This window comes from Equus caballus, chromosome 2 (assembly GCF_041296265.1).
Source record: "Equus caballus isolate H_3958 breed thoroughbred chromosome 2, TB-T2T, whole genome shotgun sequence".
Classification (NCBI taxonomy): Eukaryota; Metazoa; Chordata; class Mammalia; order Perissodactyla; family Equidae; genus Equus; species Equus caballus.
In genome coordinates this window covers 81,386,424-81,407,515 of record NC_091685.1, presented here as the reverse complement: position 1 = coordinate 81,407,515, position 21,092 = coordinate 81,386,424, and the positions used below count along the sequence as shown (strand labels likewise).

Sequence of the window (21,092 nt, the reverse complement as noted above, 5' to 3'; positions counted from 1 at the left end):
CTTTGGAACTTAAGCTCCAATTTCTCTGACCCTACAGAATTTTAGACCAGATCAGGAATGGGCAGCCAGTCACCCTGGTGCCCCTTACATTGTAACTATAGTAGCTGCTGCTGATACGTTATTCTCTCTCTGGCATTCGTTTCTTTTTCTTGACTCTGCATTTCCCTCTGTTTCCATTAAAAAGTGTTTATTCTTCAGTAAATAAGGGAGTAGCTACTAAACAGTGTAGTTAGATGGAGGCAGTTGGGTTGCCCTGTGGACATATTCAGGCAATTGCGTGTTAGGTATTTGGTAGCCCGAGAATGTGTAATTCTTTGACTGTGTTTTTAAAGTACTCTTCTGAAGATGTTCAGCATTTTCTGGTTCTTTTCTGTTCCTGGAGCCTGCGTACATAAGTCAGCAATATCATGCTGTGTTAAGGAATGCAGGATGCTCATCAACTCTGTCATTTGCTTTTGCTTAACCTGTTTCATTTTAATTTAATAACATTGTTCAAATGCTAGATCCTATGCAAGGACCTAAGAATATAGGGAGAAAAGATCTTGAAGTTGAAAAGATTGACTGCTTGGACCTAGTCGTCAGGTTTCTACCTCAGATTCTGCCTCTCTGCTCCAGCAATTTAAAAATGACTCCTGCTCATTTTTCACGTTTGATTTTTTTTGTTTTGTTTTTACATTTCTTGTGCCCTTTTAGTTCCTCCCTTTAAAATAATTGAGCCAATTTCTCAGTCCCTTTTTATTATCATATCTAGATCTATAGTCTTCTGAAGTAACTCATGCTTGGAGAATCTTCTCCCCATCACCACCCCAGTGAGTTTCATTGCCCTTATTCTAGCAGTTCACTTTTTAAAATGAAGCTCTTTGTGTTCTTGGTGATGGTTCCATATAATTTATAGTCTATGTGCTTTCCTTGGATTGACATACCCTTCCTTTCCCTACACTGTGCTAGAGAGATCATTTAGGAAATTGAGTTGAATTGGGGTCTAGGGCCCAAATTATCTACTGCAAATAATAATTTTTAAAAAGCTAGATTTTACCATGAAAGATGATTGACATTCATTCAACTCATTATATATAGGTTGGCATATGATTAGTAGTGATTATATATACTTTCAGAATGTAAGTCCCATAAAGTACAGTGTAAGTCCATAGTGTAGATCTATTCTCTGCACACTGAATTTCTGAGAGATGCAAACCATTGGAGGGACTTGAATTCAAAATACAAATCTTGTAAATTTCCAAATTTCCATTTCCTTTGCTCATAAGAACCAGGTACATTGATGGCAAATCTTTGTCATCTTGCTGTGAATTTATGACACACTGATTGAGCAAGAACTTGCAGGAATTTGTAAAGGGAAGTCATTGAGGCCCTGTCTTTAGCAATTTTGGAGGATGTGTATATGTGTGTGTAAAAAGGGTAGGGGTGAGGGGGTCACAAAAACCTTTGGATGAGAGTGGGAATGTGTGTGAGAAAACCTTTCTACTGTTTGTTTAATAGGTCTACGAAATGAGAACCATCCTTGGGAAACTGGTCTTCATTAATTCAAGAATCTGCTTTGTCAAATTCTTTATTTCTCATGTTAAGATTATTTGAACTTCTGCTTAAATAAATGTTAGACCATTGGACTTCTCCTGATTTGCTATTCTTTTCAATGGGAAAAATATTCTAAACCCTGAAAGGTTCCCCCTTGGATAATGTGGCGAAAAAATGTTGGTACCAACAAAGTTTTCATTCAGGTCACCAGTCACTTCTTCCCCATCTGTGAGACAGAATATAAAGCTGGATAGGCTTCCCTTTTAATAAAAAAGCCCAAGACTGGGGAGCCAAGTCACCTATTAAAATTACAGTATGACAGCATATATCTTAGATTTCTGTTTGCAGCCTTCACACTACTTGTGTTGTCTTAAAAGTCACAGATAGCCCTTGTACAATGGGAAGATTGTATATGTTTGGATTCTTTATTATAAGCAGCAGAAACCAACTCCTCTTAAGAAGAAGGGTCTTTATTGGAAGGGTATTAGGTATTCATGGAATTGATGAGATCAAACAACTAGGCTTGGGATAGACAGGAAACAAGGCTACTCTGGAAGTCCAGGAAGCAAGAACTACCTGAAGGTGTTTGTAGGAGTTGCTGTCTGGGCAGGAAAATGGGGGCGCCAACCATTCTCAGCCGCCTATCCTCCGGCTCACAGGAAAATTGCCAGAGGGAGTATCTAGTTGGCCCAGCTTGGGTCATCTTACTACATCTTCATGGAGGGTGGGTGGGGCCCTGCAGGTCTTCTCCAAGAAAGGTCGTTCTCCAAAGGGAAATTAGGGTGAACGTGTTGGGAGGATGTTATGCTAAGCCGCCAAAAGCGACAAATGACCACCACAGGGTAGTGGAGAGGATTAAATGACAGAAAGCCAGTACTAGTTTTCCTTTGTAAATGAGAGTTAGAAAAATGTGCTCAGGTATGTTGGCTACGAGGAATGGCTATCTGTCTCTGTATCTCTGTATACCTGCCACCCTTCCGTTCTCTCTTCTCTTTTAGTTTGGGCCTAGGAGGGCAGTGCTGTTCTGATGTTGATTTGAACACATGTGGGATCCTAAATATGTCCATCAAAGGGGCTGATGGTGAAGCTGTTGTACTTTGATCCATTTCGAGAAATTCCTTTTTTGTAAGGCCTTTTTTCCCTGACTGAATCAGTATTAGCCTATTTACCTTGTGGCACAATTTACTAGTTAGCCTGCCTTATCCGTAACTGCCCAGATATGGACAATTTTGTATTTTAAGTATGTTTATCAGTAGCCATACTTTTTACCTTTTAGATTCATCTAGATAAATAAATTCATCCCCCAGTCTGATTTTAGTTGGTTGTTGGAGTTGATTTATATATGCAGCACAGAGTTACTAAGTAAATATTGCTTAATGATTAAAGCTATAACTTTAAGGGAATATTAAGATACCTTGCTAAACCTTGTTACTGGAGAAATGGCAATCGAATCCTACACCTTAGTCTGATATTCTCCATTTTAAAAGGAGAGTACAGTCTTTCAAAAGGAAATGAATTTTAATGTCCTGGAATGTAGCGAGGGTACGTATCTTTTCACTCATCTGTGAACATTTAACAATATTTATAGCATACCTCCTGGGTATAAGAAAAAAATGATCAAATGTAGTTTTTATCAAATGAATTTTTAAATGATGACTTAATGACACTTCTGTCTAGTCCCTGTAAAGCTCTAAATTTCTGTAGCTCCCACCATCAACTTCTGAACCATTAGTCTAATGCTAAACAGAAACCCTCTGGACATTTTGAGTGTCGCTTGGGGGTGTCCTGAAAAGTTGACCCACTGTGTTTCTCTTTCAGCACCCAGTGCTTGATGAGCCGATAGCTGAAGCTGTCTGTATTATCGCAGACACGGATAAGTGGAGCGTCCAGGTCGCCACCAGTCAGAGGAAAGTGACGGACAACATGAAACTAGGCCAGGACGTCTTGGTCTCTAGTCAAGTGTCCAGTTTACTTCAATCCATTTTGCAGCTTTACAAGCTTCACCTCCCTGCTGATTTTGTAAGTATTTGTTCTCATTTTATCAAAGAAATATAGTTTAAAAAGCACTTTTAACAATATTTGGATTATAAAGTCACAAATTCATATGTATTATTTTTAGTATAATTGGACATTAGCTTAAGTAAAAATAGAACATGCAACATAAAACCAGCAAACAGGATAGATTTCAGTAACAGTAGCACTTCCACGAAACAAATAACAGAGTGACACAAATCTTTTTGAACAAGGTATATGGGAAAGTAAATAAGATGGAGAGCAGGGATCAAGCACAAAAGTAAATTTAAAATCCTCCTTTGGAGAACTCATTAGTTCTCCTTTTGTTAGATGGATATCAAGCAAGCCAGCTTCTGAAGGGATTGTAGTTCCTTTTGTTCAGAGACCATCCTCACAAAGTTGTTATGGATAAAATCGAATATTGTTTGTGTAAATGCTTGAAATTTTGAAGTACCGTACCCATAGAAGAGGTATCAATTGTTCCTTTTCAAATGGGATTTTAAAATCACTTTCATAATATTGTATTAAATACAAGCGACAAACAGAGCCTGTAAACTTCTATCAACAGCTCCTCCTCAGTCACTGGCATTAGTATACAAAACAGATTCTTTTCAGTATGGATGTGTGTACAGAGAGATTGAGAGAAAATATATTTAGACAGAGGGGGAGAGAGAAAGGCTTCAAAGGTAGAAGAGAGGCTTAGGGGCGGATGGAGCTAGGAAGAGCGGAGAGGGCAGCCCTCGGGCATTAGCGCGTAGATGGAAGAGCGCCTGCCTTCCCCCTGCTTCCCCCTTGTGTACACTGTTCTCTCTGTATGACTGCCCCAACCAAAACATCTGTTACCTCCCTTCTGGCCTCCACAAAAGATACAGAACTATTTATCAACAAAATAGGAAGCTGAATATAAATTACCTACACTCATTGCTAATGGAGTGGTAAATTTCCTGAGTTCTTATGACCAAATCTTACCATTGCACCACATTCCTCAGAAATAGTCAAGACTCTTATGGCCTTGAAGGAGATGCTTTGAATACTGTCTGGTTGTCGTCCAAGTAGTGGCAGTGTGGCAGGATAGGGAGACCCCTGAATGTAACTGGGTTATAGGCTGAGTTCTGCTGTTGATGGCTTGTGTGATGGTGCACAATCCTGAGCGTCTCTGGACCTCAGCTTTCTCATTTGTGAAATGGAGATAGTACCTATTCAACGAGCATGTTGTGAGAATCCTCTGAAACTCAGGGCTAAGACGCTGCTTTTGAAACTGTCGAAGCACATGCCAATAAGAGCCACTCTAACAGCCAGTGCACAGTGGCCAGCACACAGGTTGTGGAGACCAATGGCCTGGAGTCCAGTCCAAGCTCTGCTGCATCCCAGCTGTGTGATTTCTCAAAGTCTCAATTCCTTATCTGTAAAGCTGGGGAAATAATAGAACCTATCTCATATGGTTATGAAAACGAAATTAGATAATTCATGTAGAGCGCTTGGAATACTGATAGATGTTATAAGCTCTCAGGAAACAGCTACTATTAATATGATTGTTAATAATAATTAGTTTCATGAAAGAATCTTAATGGTTGTAAAGACTGACAACACCTTTTCACTAAAATCTTTATTTGGGCTTTAAACTGAAGCATACTCTAGCAGGACGTCCGTCCCAGGGACAATACGAGAAGCACTTAGGGGTTGCCATGACCTTATTTTTGTTCTGCATTTGTAGGCAGTTTTTCTTTCTAGTAGCAAGTTGCGTGATGCTGATTTAGAGACCAAAGTCTCCTTTTCTGTAAGGGAAAAAAGAAATATTAGATTTTATAGTGTTTTGCTGTTATATTAGTGTTTACCAAACTTTTATGTGTTATTCTATAACACATAGATGTTGTTACATTTGACTTCATAGTTATCCAAGCAATACGTTACTGGAGCTAATTCTTTTTGCTTCATTTGGATTGAAGTATATTTAGCCATCTAATACTACCAATGACTTATTTACCCCGACAAAACCAAGATCAGAGGAAATTCCATCTGCAGTTTAAAATTCTCCTTAAAAATCACTTGAATGAAACACTTGATTAAATGGCTCTTGGAGCCTTCAGTATGAAAGAACGTAGCTATTTAAAATTTCAGAAGTTAAAAATTGAAGAAATCCATCTCAGGAATAAAATCCCAAATAGGGGAGGAGGGAACCCAAAACAGTTCTGTTTGATAATCAAGGCTTTTAAAAAGTTTTCTAGACGCTTTGATTTCAAGTTTAGTAAACTTTCCATATAGACCAATGTTCTCTTTATATCCACATTGCCACATACAGTTTTCCTGAGGCCTGTGAAAACGCTGTAAATTAACTGTTTTAAAACATAAAGGATTCAATGTAATGTGAATGTTCTTTTGAATATTTTATAACACTCTTATTAAAAACTTTGTATTTACTCCATAAGGAACTGAAACTTAACAGGAGATCCTTTCACCACTTAACTCTGTTTACTTGGGGGAACATTTTTGTGAGAATTGGTGAAATCCTCACTTTGATGATTATTCTTAGTCACTTACCAGTTGTGTTTCATCCACCCAACACAATGCATTAAGGTTTTAAGCCAATGAAAAACTGAAAAAATTGCATCTCTAATAGATACTTTTTCCATGTCACTGATCAGTCCAGATGGTCAAGATCAACATTTTCAAATGCATCTGTTAATCTTTTTACCTTGAAAATAGCAGGTGTAATGGTCTAGAATAAAATTATGTATGATGGAATTAGCCTTGCCAAAGCCATCAGGTGTCTTACTGAAGATGCTTGCATAGCTCTGCCTGCCAAATGGGAAAGCATTTGCCTCTGGTGAAAGACACAGATGGTTGCTATTCTCTAAAAAATGAAGTTGGACACAATTCCAAGGGTAGAGATGTCCTGAAAATAATTGCCTTTTCTTTATTGTTATTAAAGACCTAGTTAAAATACACTCTTGAGAGGAAAAAAAAAGTTCAAAATAACCTTATTTCAGTCATTTTACTTCTGGGAATATATTGCACCAAAGTAATCTGAGATATAGGAAAATAGTAAAGACAGAGATATTCTTTACAAAATTATTTATAATCAAAACTGCAAATTGCTGTGTGATTAAGTAAATAATGGTAAATTCACATTCTCAAATATTATTCAGCCATAAAAATTACATTGATAAAGAATTTTTAATAACATGGGGAAAGGATTATTAGAAAGTTTTTAAAAAGCAGGAAATACGTGCACTTACAGAATGATTTCAACTATGAAAAAATGCTTTTTAAGAAAGACTAGAAGATGTATATAAAAATCTTAATAGTCGTTAGGAAAAGTAAACTTTATTGTTTTACAGAAACCTATTCTCATACCTACTAGTGGTAGGATTTGAGATGGCTTGTTAAGTGTCTGTGAAAGGGGGCAGATTATAGCTGTGTACTTAGAAATGAATTAAGAGAATTTTCCAGGTCGTAGAATACTGGCAGAGATTTGAATCCCAGCCCTCATTGTGAATGTTATTGGCTTCACAGTGTATCATGCATCTTGAAGACAGACTACAAGAGATGTATCTGAAAAGTAAGATGCTGTCTGAATATCTTCGTGGACACACACGAGTCCATGTGAAAGAATTAGGTGTCGTACTGGGGTGAGTCCTCTGAAGTGCCACCATGTCTCCCTGGGATGGGCCTGTTTCTGGCACTTGTGTACCCACTGACCCTCTTAGCCTGCGCCGCCCTAAACCTGCAGGCCCTGGCGCCCCACTGAAGTGTCTGGGGTCCATCAGATGTGTGCCTCTGCTCCTCCCCAGTGAACAGCACGTTCCTTGTGTTCGATGCTGGAGTTTCATACCTGGAAACAAACGCAGAACTTTAAGCTGGTGGTACTTTATGTTAGTCTTCTCCCTGGATTATTTTATGCTTGGAAGTGAAAATTTTAATCCCACTCTGCCCATTGCTACTCATTTCAGTACGATGTTGAAGTCGCAAGCAGTCAGACAAGTGGCGGCAGCTCGTGTTTATATTTCACTCCCTGGAGGAGACAGGAAAGGCCACCCTCCTGGGCTTTCAAGGGGCCTGTCTGCACGACTGCAGGGTGACTGTACTCTCCTTCCTCTCATTATCAGCCCACCAGAAGGGGAGGCGTGCTAATGTCACTCATAACGGATATCATCTTCCAGAGGGCCTTTGCTGTCACTTCTCCAGGAGAAGAAATTCTGACTTTTACTCTCTGCCTAATTTTTCAGCAGAGAGCTAACAAAAAGACATTGTGTATATGGGGAATTGTACCCCTTACTTATGATGATGATTTCCCTAATTTGGGGCAAGAAAATAATGTGTACATAACATCGACCTTGAAATTCTCTATTAAGCCTGCTAATCAGGGTTATTTCGAGACTCAGGCTTTGCATTCTTGTCAGCCTTTTCGTCTTTCACACCCAGGATATGACTTACTGTATTGTTTGGCTCTTAGCATTTCCTGTCATACATTTTTCTTACATACTTCATTTAAAAAATATTTTCCCCTTTTGAGGCATTTGCTTTTGCAGTTAACTTGCAATATATCTCTTTGTCATATTTTTTTCCCTAGTTTTTTTTTCAACCTCTTTACCAGCCTTATACTTTAGTCCTGCCTCATTAGGTTTCCCATTGCCGGATGTGTGCCTTGTATTTCGGGGACTTCTCCCGGGTCCCTGACTCTGACAGGTGTCCATCATCAACACTGTTAGAAGGATCATAAGGACTTATTTACCCTCATCTCTAGGCCCTCCCACTTCAGTATTAGTGGGAATCATATCCAACCTCTCTTTAGCCCCTTCCTCCCATAATCAGGGCCAGCAGCACTAAAAGTACTGGAGAATGTCTTGTCTACCCTGAAATTAGATTTGTAGGGGGCATTACTGGAGAAAGCATAAAAAAACTCCATGAAGTAATGCCAGCTACCTTTTAAATTTTTATTTTTAATTTTTTATTTTTGGAATTCAATAGAAAGAATCAGGACATATTCCACGGACTGAAGCAGTTCTAATTTTTTTCAGGACATTTGGCAGCATTGAGCCAGGGACCACGCTGTATCTGCCTCTGCTTTAAGAGAGGCAGCCAAAGCCACGTCCGTTGATGCCGTGATCTCTCTTGATTCAGTGTTTATTAGTGTCACTTTGCTCTCAGAATGTCGTGGCTCAAATGCCTATAGAGGATCTAAGTTGTATAACCTCTTGAACAAATGGTTTTTGAAGAAATTCCCACCTTCCTCATTTTCCTAAGACTAACTTGAACCTAGATGCAGAGTCAGTCTGCATTCAGGAGTGTTGATGGGAGGAATGAGGAGATACTGCAGAAGGTGTTAAAGTACAGCATAGTGATAAGAAGAGTTCCAGACTTAGAATCTGGTGGTCACCCCTGCTGTGGGAAGAATAGCTCTGTGTCCACACGTGCGCAGCACCCCTCCTGCATGACCCTTGCTCCCTTGGGCAGTGTCCACTGGGAGATCGTATCAAAATAACAAGTTTATCATCTTTCCATCTCTTTTGCTTTTTCATTAGTTTTAAGCAATGATCTGGTAAGCTTGGTACCTAGCAATAATACTTTCCTGTAAAATCCTGCTACTTTAAAGTAATATTCTTTTCCTTTCTCAATCTTCAGGATTGAATCGAACGACCTGCCTCTGTTGACTGCTATTGCCAGTACTCATTCTCCTTACGTCGCTCAAATACTCTTATAAGCTAAAGCTCAGGACAGTTCTTCCTCGGAAGAAAAAAATCAGATTCTCAACTGAAGAAGAATAAGCTCTCTGTGACGTCAAAAGCATAAGAAGAGCAAACAGAAACAGTCATTCCACCTCTTTGTTTTGTTTTGTTTTATTTCGTTGCTTTCAAGTGGATGCTTCATTGGAAGACTTAGGTTTACTTGACATAATGGCATGTGTGTTTTCATGAACACTTTAGGCCTTTTGTCACTGGTGAATCAACAGAGAGAGTGACCTTTTTGGTAGGAGGAAACACAAGCACTACACTGAACACTAAGCTGTTGGTACAGATTGGCTGTGTGTTTGGGCAGAATAGTGACAAGTGACTTTGGAGCAGGGGGTAAACAATGTATCTACCGTTCTAGTAGGAAAATGTGACAGAGTGTAAGCATGAGCTCTCCAAACTGGGGGAAGCATATTTTGCTGTTCTAAGAAGACAGTCAGAACAAGGACTCTGGAATCCAGGTCAGAGTTTGCTTTTTACAAAAGGTGAAATAAATAAAGCCACGTTGTGCCATCTTCAACTCTGGTGGCTATAGGAGTTACTGTCTGACGTGAAACATGAAAGAGGATTGACTATTGGGAAGAGAGTGCTTTAGGACCCACTGTTTTCACGTCTTGGAGTTTACCTTGTTTCAGATGCAACCACAGGTCGTTTAGAGATGGATTGTTGGTGCAATAAACCCAGGGATCAATGTAGCATCTTAATCCCATCGAGATGTAGTTTGTAGCAGCAGAGTGCATAGTCTGATACCATATGTTTTATCCTGATACTTTAGAGCTTTCAGCAGCCTTTTTAAGAGAGGCCATTTACCAAAGTTATTTCTATAAGCTCGAGTGTTTCTGTTGCTAAATTCTTCCAGCCGAAGCCACTTTCTTCCTATAATAGTTAATACAAACGACTATTTACACTTTAAGAGGCACAGCTGTTGTGGTGGGAAATGAAACCTGCAACAGTTCAGGATGACTAATGAAAGTAATTAGTTTGAACATTTATAAACAATCCATGTGTGATCTAAATTTTTACATTATCATCTTTGTGCCTTCTAATCCCTACGTCCTTTTCAAAACACCTTTCCAGAAATTAAATTACCCTCTCTAAAACCTGCCAAAATGAAGAATTGTTTATTTAGTAGCATAGTTCAGCTTTTTAAAAACTTTAGTTTTCTGTTAGTTTATAAGAAACTTTACTTAATTTCCTGACCATGAACTATGACCATGTCAGACTATGTACTGACATCCAGGGCAAAGGAGAAGACTTTAAAAAATTGATCGTTAAAAGACATCAGCTAATGTGGTAAAGCAAACATTGTTAGAACCTTGCAGATCTTGACTACAGCTAATTATGACCAGGTTCTGATCTCCTTTCACTGTTTTATGAATTAATTCCAGTCCCTTCCATGTATTTGTACCTAGGAACATGAAGTAACTTCCATCTTAGGGGTTAGAATGACTCTAGATTTTCTATTTGATAAAATCCTGATCCCAAACACCAAGTTACATAAGATTGTCTCTTTATTCTTTTACAAATACAAGTTAACTATTTGTTTCAAAGAATATAGCAGCAGTACCAATGGAGAAGAACAGGTATGTCATTTCTTAGGAACAATTCTTAGGAATAGGTCAGAACTGCTACCTTCCCTTCTCTCTCTCTCTTTTTTATGATGTGAAATGTAGATGGGTGCATTAAGGCTCTTAAGATCTTTAATTTTAATTTTATATCTTTCTTTCATAAAATTGAAGTTTTCCATTCTGTCTGTATTTTTCTCTTTCCTTTTGTCTAACATCTGAGTTCAGTGTTTTAAATTCTCTAGCTCCATGACATCATTGCCTGTTATATTACACAAAGAGGATGAACCTCACCTGTGGCTCAGCTCACTCATCAATTGTTTTTCATTACGTGAGAATAAAGTGTAATAGCTGATGTTACATTGTTTCCATCTGCACCAGTTTAAAGCATTTCTCTCATCTCTAGTTCCCTTTTCTGTGTTTACACGTTTTGGGCACTTTCTCTCATTCACCACCTTCCAGGGTTTCATAGAAAATAACTAGATACAAAATCAGTTCCTTTCTAGTGTGTACATAGTGGCATGTTGAAAATTAGACCCATGTAGGGGGATATCGGGCTTTGAATGGCTGATTCTAAACTCCATACGTAAAAGATTTAGCCCAGCCCCCTCAAAGCCTGAGAAGATTTGTCTCCTAATCTACTGGTCCAGAACTCTCTCTTGGAAAATGTCTGTTGGAAAACTGCAGGTGGGTCACATGTGGGGGTTGTCTCTGTGACGCTCAGGATTCAGTCAGGACCTAATCCTCACGTCTGTTGCCTACAAAAACAGACCAAGAATGTTGCTGCTCTTTCATAATCCTCCTCTCAACAACATTCAAGTTTTGTCTGTCTTAAATTCAACCTCTTCCCAAAAGTGGAAAAGAAAAAAATCTCATGGAATTGTGTTCAGATACCCTCTCACACACCAGATACCCCCAGTGGCTTCATTCTGTCTTAACCGAAGAGGCAAGAAAGGGATCCCGCCCTCTCCAATGCCCACCTCAAGAAAAACAGAAAAATTAAAAAAAAAAAAAGAAAACTACCTCAGTTGACAGGATTCCACCTTTAGGGTTTCTTCAACTTTTAAGTCTTACCTGTTGAGTGTAACTTTTGTAGCATCTTGCTTTTCTAAGCAAGCTAGTGAGGCATGACAGAGCAGAAGTGTGTAAATGTTACTGTGATGGACCTCTTTCTAGCATGTTGCCATTTTATTTTTAATAGATTGACGAGTGATATGAATGTAAAGATAATTGTGTACGTTTAAACATGACAATGAAAATTTAAAATGTAGCTTCCATACTTGTGCATAATTCCAAAGTATTTTATTTTTATCAGTGTTAAATAGCTTTTTGTACAGGCTTCAATCCATTTTTCTGAAGTGTGCTGTTTTTTAATGAAAGTAACTATAACCTTTTCACATCCCATGGAACTGCCGTTTACACATCGCAACTTTTTAAACTTACCGTATTTTTCAAAATTAACTCTTTTGGAGGGAGGGAAATCCCCGCTTGCTAAACGATGCTGAACCGTTGTTCAGGCTCTTCTGATTAGGTCCTGAGATTTTATAAAGTTCAGTCTCTAGCTTTTTAGGTTCTTCACTAGAGTTGGTTGTACATAAAAATAAAGAATATAAAATGACCCCAAAAATCTTTTAAATGTCTAGATTTTCCACTAATATGTACTTTTGAAAGTATTTTGTTCATGCATACTTTCACCATGAAATTGAAAAAGTCTTTAGCTTCTTTTGGTAAATGTGAACCATTTGTTTTTTATTGTGCTTTGGGGGAGGGGATATTTTAATATAGTATTTGCCTAAATCAAGCAGCCCCCTCTGAATGTTCATTTTTAAATGTCAAAATTTGGTGAACCATATATCTTGGAAGCAAGATTGCAATATGCTTAAGTTTAAGTGGTGTTTCAAAAAGGAGAAAATCCGGGATTTGTTATTATTGAAGCTCCATTAAGACAAATTAATAGGACTTTATATTTTTGATCAGTTTAAATAGGTATCAATGTCAATGTATGGAAAATTTTTCTTAAAACTTGTTCATGTATTATTTTGATCCATTTTTCTGTGGCATTTGGTGCAATAAACCTTTTGAATTTATCTTGAACATTTTCCTGGTACTGCATTTGATTGGTTTGTTTTATTGAATCTTGAACTTAAAAACTTGGAGGTCTCATTTTCATTAATTCATGCTGAAACAAATTCATTATATATGTCACTGGTTTTCAACAGGGGTGTTTTGGAAATGTAAGAACATTTTTGGTTAGCATAAGGATGGGTGAGAGCTACTGGCATATCATGGCTGGGGGCTGAGGATGGTAGGAGAAATGTCTTGTACTGTGTGAGACACCCCACGGGATGAGGAATTGTCCCACTTCCTGCATGACTTTTTTTTTTTTTTTAAGATTTTATTTTTCTCCCCAAAGCCCTCCGGTACATGGTTGTATATTTTCAGTTGTGGGTCCTTCTAGCTGTGGCATGTGGGATGCCGCCTCAGCAGGGCTTGATGAGCGGTGCCATGTCCGCGCCCAGGATCCGAACCGGGGAAACCCTGGGCCGCTAAAGCAGAGTGTGCGAACTTAACCACTTGGCCACCTAGCCGACCCCACTCTGCATGACTTTTAAATATCCTGCTGGACATTCATGTGGGTGAAAAAACTGTTTATAATTAAACTCAGAATTTGATTCTGCTTTCCGTAAAAGCACAATGTATTTTTCCCATATTTTAATATATTCTGAATTTTCCAGGAATGCTACTGTTGTATAAATTGAGGAAAGATTTTACTTTGTAAGGTTCAGAGTTTTAACAAGAATTGACATAAATCTGGAAAACAACATTACCAACAGCTATGGTACTCGTGGAATCTGAGGCATCAGTGCAGTGTGTGTGTCAGCCTTCATCAGTAGCGGTTGTGTTCATGAAGACTACATACAGATGCAAGCATCTGCCTACCTCATTCTATTTTCTGTTCTACTCTACTAGCGCCCCAATGTCTATATATTAATATATGTTAATATAAGTTACTTCTTAAATGGTACATCTAGGGATTATATTGGTCTGTTACAAATTATGTATATGAGTAGTTTATATTATTTATGAATTTTATTTTAGGAAGGTAAAGGGCATTATAAAATATTTGCTATGAAAGGGATGAGATCGTTGATATACATAGTCTCAGGAAAAAATATGCTGTTAAGTGTAACTTTTGTAGCAATATAATACCATACTGAATCATGTTGTTTTATATAACATTAGGCATTTCAAAGTCTTTTTTGGATTAAATGAAAGTTTCAAGTGTTTCCATATTCCCTCAAGAAGCTTTAAAATCATGCCATTGAGAAAGAACTTAGAAACACACATACACATCGCATTGTTTTTTGGTTCCCTGGTGTCTGGACTGTTCTGTCAGATGCTTTACATGTGTTACCTTATTTACTCCTCACTCCTGGATGAGATGGGTGCTGTGACAATTAATTTTATGTGTCAGCTTGGTTAGGCCATGGTACCCAGATATTTGGTCAAACACCAGTGTGGATGTTGCTGTGAAGGTATTTAGAGTAGACTATGAGTAAAGCAAATAACCCACCATAATGAGGGTGGGCCTCATCCAGTCAGTTGAAGGACTTAAGAGAAAACAGACTGAGGTCCCCAACGAAGAAGGATGCTGCCTCCAAACTGCTTTTGGACTTGAGCTATGACATCATTCTTGCCTGGGTCTCCAGCCTGCTGGCCTACCCTGCAGATTTTGGATTTGCCAGCCTCCACAATCACGAGCCAATTTTTTAATTCCTTAAGATCCATCAGTCTCTCTCTCTCTCCATCCTATTGGTTCTGTTTCTGTGGAGAACCCTGACTAATACAAGTACTTAAGATATCAATCCAGTGATAATATATAATGACCCAAAAATGGAGTTAGGTAGTCAGGAAATCGTCATACCAAATTATAGGAAGTAGACTTGGAAGCAAAGATCTTTTAAGATAAAAAATGGAGTTCACAGCTATCTCTTAAGGGTTGAGATACAAGTCACATAGTCACTGAGTATGTGCTGCTAAGGAGATGCTGGAGAACAAGGGAAGCGTAAGTTAGAAACAACCCTCTGAAATGGCAAGGAAGGAGGGGGCGCCTCATTCACAGAGGAAGAAAAAAGCCCCCTCCCTCTGAAGATTGATCCCTGCAGACGTGTGTGAGCTCCTACCGCTGTGCATCTCCATCTGCTTTCTTGGGGACCTCAGGTCTTCAGATATCATCCCTTTCCGTCATCTTCAACTTCTCAATCTATTGACTTTTTCTACTCATAAAGTGTGAAAACAAAAGTCGTTTCACCTGTATTAAACTTTTCTCCCCGTCCCCCCTCTGTATCCTAAATTTCTCCGTCCTTTGACAACTAAGCATTTTCTAGAGCTCTCTACTTGGCGTTCACTTCTTTACTTCCTGTTCATTCTCTACTCACTGCCACCTGGGCCACCCACCCCCACACACAAGGTCTGCGGTTCAGCCTCCACTTCCTCCGTTCCAGGCGTCCAGTCAGCACTGAGAGTTGTTGAATCTGCTTTCTTTGTGTCTCAGATGCATCACCTTTTCTCCTTTTCCTTTGCCTTCTTTGAGTCCCTTCTCATTTCTGAATTGAGTTGCCAAAATACCATCTGAACTCATCTCCCTTTCATATCAAACAGTTCTAATCAACCTTCTTCCAGGCTGATGCCTAATCTTTCCAAAATGAAAGTTTAATCTGGTCACTTCTGCTTAAAAGTCAGCCCAGTAAAATCCAAGTTCCTTAGCACCGTGAGCTCAAATGACGCAGCTGGTCCCTCTTTCCAGCCTCACCACCAGATACCCCTCTTTGCACGCTATTATCCAGCCATGTTGAACCACATGCACTTCCCCAAAGGTACTAGGTTATCATTTTCTCTGTCCTGTCAATCCATTCTTCCTAGTCTCCTTCTCCCCTTTGCTCCATCAAGTCCTTTCTCTTCCTAGCTCAAAAAGCAATTTAGTCAAATCCTCTAGCACCTTGCTACTCAAGATCCCTGGACTAGCAACAACTTCATTGCCTGGGACCTTGATAGAAATGCAGAATCTCATCCAGCCCCAGTGGCCTAGAGGTTAAGTTCGGCATGCTCTGCTTCAGCAACCCAGGTTCAGTTCGCAGGCACAGACCTACACCACTCTATCTGTCAGTGGCCATGCTGGGGTGGTGGCTCATGTACAAAAAGAGGGAGATTGGCAACAGATGTTAGCTCATGGCAAATCTTCCTTAGCAAAAGAAAAAAAAGAATCTCGAGCCCCATCCCAGACCAACTGGATCAGAATCTGTACCTTAATGCTGTCCCCAAGTAATTCATATGCACATTAAAATTTGAGAATTACTCTTCCTCACTCAGTGTGAATGAAGAGATGAGGGAAAGAACATATCAATCACTGCGATTATACCCATATATTGGAATGAAGGGGGACAATGAGAATGTTTGCAAGAAAAGAAATGAAATAGAAATCGATGATGTTAGAAGTGTCTGGCACATACACATAAATTTGACAACACTTACAGCTATTATTTATGTAAAGAAAAAAATTAAAGATCAAGAAAGGAAAATAACAAATGCACTAGAAGATAGGATGTGAGGGACATTTTGTGACTTTAAAAAAACAGAAATTTGAGGAAATATAGTAGAAGAAACAGTTTAGAAATTTCCCAATTGATTTTAAAAAATATTTGTGAGAGTATTTTGGGTAAATGTGTATATACGGGAATGATACATACTGTTAAGTATCATAAATAGTACTTTTGGAAACACTGTAATTACCATCCAAACTTAGGTTTATAAGTCAAAATCCAAACTGAAGAATGTGAGTATAAAATATCCCCATTTTCAGCGATCTGTCTTAATGAGAAAGTGTGTGATAGTGTGTATAGGTTTATGCTTTCAAAATTTTCCCCAAATCCCTCAATACCATTGGCAAATTTTTACTTTTTCAAGGCTGCTTTCAGTGCATACTTCTGATTCTTGCAGCATAAGACTGGAAGATGTGCTGGCATCTCAGGTAAGTGCGGGAATGGTGGCCACTCATGGGTGGCAAGTGTGAGGCATTATGTTAGAAGCTTTACACATGTTGTGTTCATTATTTGCTTTTGAATTTATAAGAACACTTGATTCAAGTTATTTCCACTGAAGAGGATTTATATTCAAAGTGCGGGTGGGGGTTGAGTACTTATTGAAGGATCATCCACAAGAACCCTAGGGGATGGTCCGAAAAATGGGTGTGGAGAACCCGTTTCTAATGTATCTCTGGATATTTAGAAGAAAGCCTAGTTGATGAAGAAAAAAGAGAGAGAGAGCTTATTTTGATTAATAGAGGATTTTGCTTATTTCTGGAAGGGAAGTGTTGTGACCAAGAAATTGATTACCCTCACCAGTTATGAGTGAAACTGACCTCAGGTGCCTCTTTCATATGGTGCACTGACAATGACATAGAAGCACTTATCTGCAATTCCTTCCAAAAACACATAACCTGAATCTACTCGTGAGAAAACGTCAGGGAAATCCAAATTGAGAGGTATTCTACAGAACTGGTCTGTACCCTTCAAAAATGTAAGTGTTATAAAAAAAGCAAGACTGAGGAACTGCTCCAAATTGAAGGAGACTAAAGAGAGATGAGGACTAAATGTAATACATGATCCTAGATTGCATCCTGGATCGGGGGGAACAAAAGGACACCATTGGGTCAATTAATAAAATTCTATTATGAACTATAGATTAGATAATAATATATCAATGTTACATTTCCTGAATCTCACAATTGTACTGCGGTAATGTGAGAGAACATCCTTGTCCTTAGGAAATACACCTTGAAATATTTAGAGGTGAAGGAACATCATGTCCGTAACTTACCCTCAAATGGTTTGGGAGAAAACCAAACCATTGTGTGTGTGTGTATATCTATGCACACACACACATATAGAAAGTAAGCATTAAAGCAAATAAAATTAATAACTGACAATTCTGGGGGAAGAATGTATCAGGAGTTCACGTTGTACTGTTCTTGAAACTCTTCTGTAAGTTTGCAATCATTTCAAAATAAAATCTTTTAGCAGATTTTTTTCTAAATGCACAAAAATATCTCAACTGGATTTAGTGAATCATAGAAGGAGTCATTTGGGATCTTTTAATCCATAATCACTCTAATCCTACACAAAATTAGTTCAGTGATGGAAAGTAACTAATCTAAGCCTCCTCCACATACCACAATAAATCTTCTCATTCGGACCCAGCCCAAAATTCAGACCACATAGGAATGTTAGCAGCTGAACTGCTCCCTTTTTCAATACAAAGCATCCCTGGGTCAGGACCCACCAAGAAGGACTTCTACAGCTCCCTCACAGAACGTTTCAAATAAATATAATTAATTGCCAAGGAATCAGATCTCTGGCGACAGAGGGTAAGCAATATTCTAGAGAGTTGGCAAGATTCTTCAAAGGAGTGTGGAGAGAGTTCATGTAAGGAACAGGAGTCTCGGAATGTATCTGAGCTCTTCAATTCCCTTTTCTATCATGGAAATTTATTGTCATAACCAACATTGAAATACTGGTCCAGGCATGCTGACACAGACCCCTGGGGGCGCCATTGAGGTTCATCCCTTGGCCTGTTAGCCCAGGGATCTGCCACGCCCACTAGAGCTCAGATTTAATCCAGTTCAGCCAGGGCAGGCAACCCGCCCTAGGGACTGGCCCCACCTAACAGCAAGCCCTCAGGCTACTTTTCAGCCTGCATTGACTGGGTGTCTTGATCCTCTACGGGCAGGCAAGGGTGTCTGCCTCTGTGGGGCAGGGCCAGTGTGAGGACCAGGTGAATTGTAGAGGGCATTGGTGGAGAGGTGGGGGCCTCTGCAGTGCGGCGTCAGGGTACACTCCAGGGGGTTGAGAAGTTTGCACGGCCCAGGACTGTGTTGATGGTGTGTGTGGTCCTGTGGGGTGTGAGGCTTAGCAGCAGCAGCAGGCCTGTGCTTCACAAATAGCCATAAAAAGGATCAGCCCCACCTTCCAAAGCCTGAAACAATTCAGTGCTCCATGCCTAGGGCCAGCCCCACTCAGCTGCACTCCTATGAGAACTGACAACAGCCTTGTAGGCCTGAGCCCATCACAACCATAAGCCCCTGAGCCTAGCAACCAGCTACACTGGGTACCAACCCAATTAAGAGGAAAACTGCAATAGGAGTGTGCTGATAGGCTTTGTAGCCAACGGTGCTGAGGCTCCCAAACCGGATTTACAAACAGCTGGCCAGGGAAGGAAAGACTAGACTCCCTGGGTACCTGCAGTGGGAGCAACCCTGCCACAGCAGAAGGACACAAGTAGCCCACAGAGGGGTCACTCCTGGTTCTTATGGTCTCCTGACGAGAGGGAAGCACACTGCTGGGCCTCATTAGGCATCTCATACATAAGGCCACTTCTCCAAGATCAGGAGACATAGCCGACTCACCTAATACATAGAAATAAGCACAGAGAAGGAGGCATAATGAGGAGACAAAGGAATGCTTTCCAAGCAAGGGAACAGGACAAAACCCCAGAAAAAGGACTAAATGAAACAGAAACAAGCGACCAACTCAACAAAGAGTTCAAACAAAATAGCATGAGGATGCTCACAGATATTGGGAGAAGACTGGATGAACACAGGGAGCTCATCAGCAAAGAACTGGAAGATATAAAAAAAAAAAACAAAACCCAATCAGAAATGAAGAATACAATCCTGGAAGTGAAAAATTCACTAGAGGGACTCAATAGCAGGGTAGAGGATGCAGAAGAACGGATCAGCAAACTAGACAAAAGACTAGGAAATCACCCAAGCAGAACAGAAAAAAGAATTACACAGAATGAGAACAGTCTAAGGGAATTCTGGGACAATATCAAGCGTGCTAACATTTGGATTATAGGTGTCCAAGAAGGAGAAGAGAGAGACAAAGGGGCAGAAAATTTATTTGAAGAAATAATAGATGAAAATTTTCCTAACCTGAGGAAGGAAACAGACATCCAAGTTCAGGAAACACAGAGAGCTCCAAACAAGATAAGCCCAAAGAGGCCCACACCAAGACATATTTTAATTAAAATCCAAAATTAAAGATAAAGAATCCTAAAAGCAGCAAGAGAAAGGCCACAAGTGACATACAAAGGGAAGCCCATCAGGCTATCAATGGACTTCTCAGCTGAGACTCTATAGGTGAGAAGAGAATGGCATGATGTATTTAAAGTGCTAAAAGGAAAAAACCTACAGCCAAGAATACTCTATCCATCAAGGTTGTCATTCAGAATAGAAGGAGAGATTAAGAGCTTCCCAGACAAGCAACAATTAAAGGAGTTTATCACCAAGAAACCAGTTCTACAAGAAATGCTGGAGGGACTTATTTAAGTGGGAAAGCAATGACCACAAATAAAGATAAATATATATATGTATGTATGTATATATATCAAAAAAATAAAACAACAAAAAAAACAGGCAATAAAATCACTTGTAAAGGTAAAAATATAGTAAAGGCAGCGGATCAACTACCTGTGAAGATAATATGAAGGTTAAAAGACAAATGTACTAAAATCGCCTATTTCAATGATAAGAGGGTAATGGATAGACACACACTAAAGAAGAGATTATACATGATTTGAAAAACATAAAATGTGGGAGGAAGAGAGTAAAAACATAGAGCTTTTAGAAAGAGGTCAAGCTAGAATCTATCAACTCAATAGAGACTGTTATATACATAGAATATTACATAGGATCCTCATGATAATCACAAATCAGAAACCTTTAATAAGCAAGAAAAAAAGTAAGAGAAAAGAAATCAAACATATTACTAAAGACAGCCATCAAACCATAAGGGAAGAGAGCAAGAGAAAAAGAAAGGAACAGAGAACTACTAAAACACCCAGAAAAAACAGTAACAAAATGGCAATAAATACATATTTATCAATAGCTACTTTAAACGTCAATGGACTAAATGCTTCAATCAAATGCCATAGAGTGGCTAATTGGGTAAAAAAACAAGACCCATGTATATACTGCATACAAGAGACACACTTCAGACCTAAAGACACTCACAAACTGAAAGTGAAAGGATGGAAAAAGATATTCCACGCAAATGGCAAAGAAAAGAAAGTGGGGGTAACAATACTTATATCAGACAAAATAGACTTTAAAACAAAAACTGTAACAAGAGACAAAGATGGGCACTACATAATGATAAAGGGAACAATCCAACAAGAAAATATAACACTTGTAAAT

General features: G+C 39.1%; 2 protein-coding genes across 7 annotated transcripts in view; one reads left to right on the top strand and one right to left on the bottom strand.

Annotated features, from left to right (window-relative positions):
• The window catches only part of FNIP2 (folliculin interacting protein 2), a 129,312-nt gene extending 116,378 nt beyond the window's left edge, over positions 1 to 12,934 (top strand). For all 6 annotated transcript variants that reach the window (XM_023636378.2, XM_023636379.2, XM_005607793.4 and 3 more), the window contains 3 exons: positions 3,352 to 3,552; positions 7,060 to 7,175; positions 9,169 to 12,934. In XM_023636378.2, the coding sequence (XP_023492146.1) occupies positions 3,352 to 3,552; positions 7,060 to 7,175; positions 9,169 to 9,247 (396 nt within the window). In that variant the 3' untranslated portion in view covers positions 9,248 to 12,934. The remainder of the gene's footprint in view (positions 1 to 3,351; positions 3,553 to 7,059; positions 7,176 to 9,168) is intronic.
• SPMIP2 (sperm microtubule inner protein 2) overlaps positions 5,138 to 21,092 on the bottom strand; it is a 105,136-nt gene continuing 89,181 nt past the window's right edge. The window contains exon 5 of the mRNA XM_005607794.4: positions 5,138 to 5,321. Coding sequence (XP_005607851.1) covers positions 5,274 to 5,321 — 48 coding nt within the window. The 3' untranslated portion in view covers positions 5,138 to 5,273. The remainder of the gene's footprint in view (positions 5,322 to 21,092) is intronic.